The sequence below is a fragment of the Plectropomus leopardus genome, chromosome 4 (assembly GCF_026936395.1).
Source record: "Plectropomus leopardus strain MGB_pleo_1.0 chromosome 4, ASM2693639v1, whole genome shotgun sequence".
Taxonomy (NCBI): Eukaryota; Metazoa; Chordata; class Actinopteri; order Perciformes; family Serranidae; genus Plectropomus; species Plectropomus leopardus.
In genome coordinates this window covers 10812319-10819827 of record NC_142179.1, presented here as the reverse complement: position 1 = coordinate 10819827, position 7509 = coordinate 10812319, and the positions used below count along the sequence as shown (strand labels likewise).

General features: G+C 39.4%; 1 protein-coding gene across 1 annotated transcript in view; it reads left to right on the top strand.

The window, feature by feature from the left end:
* The first annotated feature begins 2345 nt into the window (after positions 1 to 2345).
* Positions 2346 to 7509, top strand: part of tmem8b (transmembrane protein 8B) — a 55440-nt gene continuing 50276 nt past the window's right edge. Inside the window, exon 1 of the mRNA XM_042488716.2 lies at positions 2346 to 5051. Coding sequence (XP_042344650.1) covers positions 4967 to 5051 — 85 coding nt within the window. The 5' untranslated portion in view covers positions 2346 to 4966. The remainder of the gene's footprint in view (positions 5052 to 7509) is intronic.

Below are 7509 nucleotides of genomic sequence, written 5' to 3'. Positions count from 1 at the left end.
ACCCCCTTGTTAACCTGCTATCCCTCTCCATCCATCTATTGTCCCCCTCCCCTTTTAAGAAATTAACACATCGCTTACTGGTCTTTGGACTAAAACCCCCAAAGCAGGAATTTAGCATTTAAAGGGTCAAGTGTTAGACCCGGCACTCACCTTTTGAGCAAAACTTTTCCTCTTTGAAATCCCATTTTGTGTCCAGGATATATCAGCGTAGTGTATCTTTTAAGTGTTACTGCATTATAAGGATAAGTATCTACAGCTAAAGAGGGACATACCAAGCTGCTTCAATCAGACTGATAACCCTTTTCAATCAACATGGAACATATTACGTTCCAGTTCCTGCACCTAAATTTAAATCATCAGAACATTTCAACTAAAAATTAATTTGTTCACAACCAAAAAGAAGGTTCTCAGCTGGAACCAAAAAATAGCATTTTTCTCAACCTAAAATGCTACTTAAAATGACATCAGTGGGCTTGTCATATTCACCAGGTTAGAGAAAGAGAATGGAGATGGCAACAATGAGGATGTCGAGTGAGAAATCGTTAGACAAAAGGAGCGTTCAGTAGTTTCATTAATGGTTGGTTCATGCTTGGGTTTTTTGTGGGGGTAAAAACAAATATTTGTAATAAAAGAACAAAAGTTTCCAGGTGATCAATGTGATCTGGGATTTGCTAAGGCTGATACTTACCTTGTCCATTGTGCAACGCCCTCCATCAATGACACACCCTTGATTACGCTTGATTACAAAACTGGTTGAAACACAGGCTGGTTTGCTAGATTTCACAAATGTTCCAGAAATCCTGAATGGAACTGGCCCAATAACCAGAGCCAGTTTGGAAGAAAAGGGTTTTCTGTGTATCCAGACTTAACTGTCTTAGGCAGAAGGCGATTTGAGGGTGGATGAGGAGATACCATCCCCCTTGTTAGCAAAACGACCAAATTGTGTCTCCCTTGTTAACCTGCCATCCCTTTCCATTGGGGTCTGGGTCGGGACACAGACTTAGCTAAATCCAAACTTATAATCGAGTTGTCCCCCTTTAAGAAATTAACAAATTGCCTTCAGGTCTTGGGACCAAAACCTCAAAAGCATGAATTCAAAGGGCTCAAGTATCAAATGTGACGCTAACCTTTTGAAGACCACAAGGCTATTTCTCTTAGAAATCCATTTTGTGTCCATGTCTTATCAACACTGTATCTTTAAAGTGCCACTGCATTACAGGGATAAATAGTGTCTACAGATAAAGAAGGACACACCAGGCTGCTTCAGTCAGACACAGTGGAGCTGTATTCTAGTTGAGCTGATGATTGCTGCACTTAATGGCGAGGCCAGCTGTACACAATAGGTTGCTATGCGTGGGTCTTGGTATCCAGGGCATTTTTGCAACTTTGAATGAAACTTGAGAGTAAACTTTGACTGCTGCCAGCTCTATGCTATCAGCATTCTTGCTGCATTGTTCCATACCCTAATCAAATTACAGGATTATATTACTCCACACACCTTAGATGTGTTCTCAGAATCCACCTAATTTCTCCTCACTTGGTAACTGAAATGGACTTTACGTAATCGTTGTTGTTGATTTTTAGTTCTTGAAAGGATGGGAATGAATAATTGTCTGAAATTGTGTCAAGTCTGAAGTCTTCCAGTTAAGGTAAACAAACAAACAAACAAAAACAGTATAAACTCTTGGTCTTGAATAGGATTCTGTTTTGTAGGGATGCATAATAATATCGGCACGACATCGGCATTGGCAGATAACAGCTTTAAAATGAAATATCGGCATAGGTCTGAGATAACTTTTCTGTCGAAATGACAGGCTGATAATGAGGCCTTAATGTTACTGTAATTAGTTGAAATAGGTCAGATTTGCCGTTTTTCTGGCTCTTCGAAGGATTGTATGAAGGGCGTAACTAACCGAGCTGACATCTGAGAACTAGGTGTAAAACATGCTGTATTTTTATTCTTATGTAACAAATTTTAATCAGAATTGTATTTTTGACTTGATATTTTCTGTGATAAGGCTGAAAAGTTTTTGTGCATATATTGTTTCTGGCATTGGCAAACGGCCAAAATGTGTTAGGAAATATCAGCATACCAGATTTTGTTGACCTTCCCGTGGAGGCCAAGTGGAAGATTTGATCCATCTCAGATCAATAAACTATCAAAACATCCCTGCCAGTCTGCAAAGAGCAAACCCTGGTTATGTGGCTCTTTTATTGTTCATACATGCATTAAAATACTGAGATTAGGTTAAATCCTAGAACACTAGATGTGAAATAAACTCCAGGCAGGTTTAGAGATTTAACTGTGGACACAATTATCCCCCTAAACGTGTGTTGTGAGTCAGGTTAGTTTGAGGTCAGCAATAAATTTGTGAAATTGAAATTAAGCCTATGTATCATTCTCGGCCTCTGCGAAATGTGGTCTTAGTTCAGTGCGAACAACATGGTTTAATGATTCATTTAATGTTAAGTGAATTATAACCAACCTGATTCAGGAGCTCATTCACTCTCTTGACAGATCTGCTTGGACAGTTATGACTCATGTTGAAGTCACTCCACAGCCTAAAAATAATCATGACTGAGAAGGTCTTAATGTCCAGCTCCTTGAGGGAAATGGTTTATTGTCAGATGGGGACATTGGTGAAAAATTCATTTTTTTCCTCCAAAGAGTCTGCAATCCCCTGCTGAACGTGAGAGAGATGCTCGAAATGAATAATTCAAAGTCCAGGAGAACTAATTATGTATTAATTAAACGGGAAAAGATATGCCTTGTTTTTCAATTTGAATACAAGTTAATAACAAAAATGCAATAATTTGAATTCACTCTCAGTTTAGTGCAACTATGCTGATTTAGTTATTGACCTGTGGAACAATTAGCTGCAAAATGGAATTAAATATTTGCAGGAGGTGACAAAAAAAGACCATAAGCGTTGTTTCAACACCGAACAGGAACTATATCAAGTTTTAGTTATACAAGCTTTTCAAAAGCAAATGTATATCCTGCTTGTTTTGCCAAATACTGAGAAATATACAGTATGTTATCGAGCATATTAACATCACTTAAGTTCAGTGTGTTAAGATTTCTGCGGATTTAGTGGCATCTATCAGTGTATTTTAGATGTAACCAGCTAAAATTTCTCCTGGTGAGAATTCCTTCAGTGTTCATTGTTCAGGAGGTTTTTATTATGCACCAGATTACCTGCAGAGGTATCTGTCTCTCCAAAAAGACCAGAGCTGCTGAACAAAGCAGTTTCATGTTACAAATTAGTGATTCTCCTTAAAAACAATGGATACAGCAGTTTAATGTAAAAAACATTAGTGTGTTTCCTTTACTCTGGTCAGAGAGAGGCTGCTACAATAGTGGCTGACGCAGAAATGTAAAAACACATATGGCCCTGTCTAGAGTTAGTGTTTGGTTTGTCCTTACTAGGCTACTGTAGAAACATGGCGATTCAAGATGGCAATCTCTGCAGAAGAGGACCCACTCCCTATGTAGATAAAAACAGCCTATTCTAACAAAAAACAAAGATTCTTATTTTCAGGTGATTATTACTAAAGAACACATAGGTGTTATATTTAGGGCTGTCAGCGTTACTGTGTTATTCGTGATGCGATTAAGGTCCGTACGGTATAGTCTTTAAGAGGCTATACCAGGCTGAGTGTTACAGCTACAGTGATGATATTGGTATCAAATTAAACTAGAAGACTTGAGAAGTTTAGTGGTAACCTTGTCATGCTAGCTTCTCAGGTTGCTAAATAACCCTCCAAAGTTAGGTGAAATTTTCATGCAGTTTCTCATGCAGTTTTTTGCTGTCATTTGATTATTTATCAAGAAAATCTGGTAAGAATTGCTTTATTTTGTCGATACGGACTTCAAAACTGTTTTTAAATGCAAAACAATGGAATTAAAATGTGATTAAAAACTGTGATCAATCGCAATTGACTATTAAAAGTCTGCGATTAATGGGGCTTTGTATAAATAATCGTTTGACAGCCCAAATTACATTATATTCCATTTCTGCCAATATATACCCCTTAATCCTGCACACTGAAGCTTTTAATGTTTGGGGTCAGTAAGATGTCAAACTGTAACAAACAGTGACAAAAACCCATACACACACGTGTTTGGGGTTTGGAAGTGGCGGTGCTGTGTAATAATTATTGTTACAAATACATGTTTAAAAAACCTGTATCTCGCCATAGTTTACAGTTTGGGGTCTTTAAGAGGTCCTACAGAAGTAATGTTAAAACAGCAGTACAAAATCATCTTTGTATGCAAGTCTCATGAAATCAGTAAAAGTTAGAAATATCAGGGTAAAAAATATTTAGAATTTTTTCTTTAGTTGTTAAGAGGGCACAAGGGAGATAAGAGTGGAAATACACAGGAAATACTAAATGATTCCAACTTATTAATAGATAGAAATCGTCTAAACGCAGTCTCACTTTTATTGCGAATGAAATGCACTGCAATGCAGAAGAAGCTGTAAATGTCAACAAGATAAAATTGAAATATTTATCTGGATGCAAGAGTTAAGAGGGCCGCACAGGATCAGATGAGGTCAGATGCTTTATTTCCCCCCAACTTTGTGTCCGGGCTCCCGGGTGAAGAGGCTGCATCCTCCGGGGGCAGCTGCAGCCTCTGTGCTCCTCACTCTGCCCCGTGTGTGTGTGTGTGTGTGCGTGTGTGTGTGTGTGTGGTGGCTCGGACGCCGAAGTGACGAGCCTTGTGGTGCAATGTACGTCTGCACCGTCCCCGGACTGACAGGGCCGGAGGTCCAATGAAATAAGTCGACATATTGAGGTTGTCAAATCAAAGCCAAAGGGGAGGCGCTGTCCCATCGTCGTCTGAATTACGTCATGCACAAACAGCTGGTCGTTGGCAAAAATCTGAAAAAATGTAGACCAGCACAGCGACTGAGAACTGCACCCGGGCTGTAGCCCTCCACTAAATATTTTGCTTTTAACGATGTGGCAACTGGAGCGTCTGGGCTCAGGATGTAGCCCTCCGAGGCTCCTCTTGCTTGTTTACACCTATCTGTGCGCTCTTGGAGGTGAGTGCTTTCTGTTCAGTGTGTGTTGCTTTTATTCGCGGGGAGCTGTTCCTCTCCTCGGAGGTGCTGAAATCCTCCCAGAGAGCAGCAGCTCAGCAGCAGCAGCAGCAGCAGCATCCGATCCCGTTTGTGGTTTCAATCCAGTCTCCTAAAACATCCACAGCTGCTGCTTTTAGTCTCGGCCACCGAACAAAACCGTGTTCACGAGCACCGACTGGCTTCAGTTACGCGATGCATGGGGAAGGTTGCTGCTAATTATGGCACGCAACACATTGACAGATGCTCCTGTATGTTTCACGCTACGATACTGACGGGCTGAATGTGGCCACAAGGAAACACATCAGGCTGGACGCTTTCGTTGTTGTTGCCTTTGGCTGTTCGTGAATTTGTTTTGCTTTGTTAAAGACGGCAAAGACAAGTTAAGACACGTTGGCATAATGCAAAACATGAGCGGAGTCATCGGACAATGGGGCAATGCTTGAGTTGTTATTTCCTGTTTATAATGTGCCCTAATTGCAAACGAATAGACTTAGTTCAATAACACCACTGAAGTAAAACCTTTAAAATCGCTTGAATTTCGGCTCCTTTCATTATAAAATGTTACCACCAAAAAGTACAATATATTTTTCTTTCTGTACACTGATTTAATTTTTTTTAAAAAAATTAATGATATGAAGAGTGTTTTTCTGCTGTTTTTGGTGTCTATCCTCCAAGATGTCTCCGCTGCTTCAAGACAGGCATGAGACAAAAAAACCTCAGAGCTCACTTGTGAGACAACAATGAATCCATACCTACAGCACACACTGTACTGGCTGTGGTCACAGAAGACCTTAAAGGTCTGTCTGAGGATGTTGCAGTCCCTGACGGACTTGTTGCTGTTTCTCTCCATCCGTTTTGGTAAATCCTTGGACTTGGTTGAAGTCAAAGAGATCAGTGTCCCCCTTTACCCTCTTTTTCCTGGATTGCTGGGCTTCTTTTTTTAGTATTACAGTTAGGAGGATCTGAGTGATATTTGCAAATGCAGAATTCAGTGTTTTTTGTTGGTTATTTAAATGCTCATTGTCTTGACGAACAGCTGGAAGTCAGTTTATATAGTTAGGATACTGTGTTTGACCAAGAGTGAGAATTGATGGCTACTTTGTGCCAAATTTTATCATTGTTGTTACAAGATCGAGCTAATACAGGAAGAATTTTAAGGAAGCGGCCTTTTACCTACACCGTTCCAAAAAACAAAGTTTAAATACTACCCCGCTTAGCATTCAAGGGTAAATCTCCAGTTGAGATGACAAAAAGCAGGATTATGTCTGTATTAAGCCTCTAACAGAGTAAAACAGTGGTTGGGAGGTGCTCATTGAAGATTACTGAGATTACTGAATTCAGAACCGCGCTGTAAGAATGCCTGTAAGCACTCTGCTGCCTTTATCTTTAAATGTCTTTATTTAGCTGGCACACAAACAAGCATATTTAAATATTTTGGTGTGTTTACACCTTCACATTAGGTGCAGTTACAGCGTGTGGCTGCTGGATTGTCACTGAGACATTGCCTTTGCAGAATCTTTTTTTCTTCTCCACATAGAGGAGGAGAGTTAAAAATAGACATGCATGTTTATTATTCTAATTTTCTAATAATAACTTGGCATGCAGGCTTCAGGCGTGTCTTTAATTTGTCACAACAAGCTAAGATGCTGATATGTCTGAAATGTAGCCTGTCTTTTGCCTGTGTATCCACCCTTTATGTTCCTTACGCATTACAAAACCTTAAGAATTGCAACTTTGGCATGTGAAATCTGGCAAACACAAGGTTGTGACAGTTATTGATAAAATGCTTTTTTTAGAATATTGGCAAATACACCATCTATAAACATAAATAACTAGTAAAAGAATGTATTTTTGCACACCTCTGTAAAGATGGGTGTGCAGGAGAGAAATTGTGACTAAAATAGACTGCTGCACACTGTCAACACTTATTTTAAATGTATGAAATGGCTCCATTTCAGTACAGTGAACTCTGACAGGCATTTCCACATACCTAATCAAAGCTGTTTAAACCATTGCTTCCCAGATTTTTGTTGTTAATACAAAGCAGCGGCTATTTGAAAACGCCATCACAAGGTGCATGTCTTTGACTTGTGAGCTGTACAGCTGAAGAGGGACTTTCCCGTACTGAAATATCTGAGTAATTTTTCTACGCTGAAGAGGTAAAAGTACAAAAAAAAAAGGTAAAAATTGAACAAAAGTCAGAGTATAAGTATATTTTTTGTAGCAGGGGTTAGATTTTCTCAGTTCTGCTTAATCTTCTCACAACCTCTTGTGAGGGTCCTGACAATGAGGTTGTAAACCACTGATTTAGAGAATGTGTGGATGCTTATTTTTGGTGTAATAAATGTCGACTTTCTTGTAACTGAGGTCACATTGCTTGAATAATGTGGCGATGCACAATTCATGCTACTATTAAGAC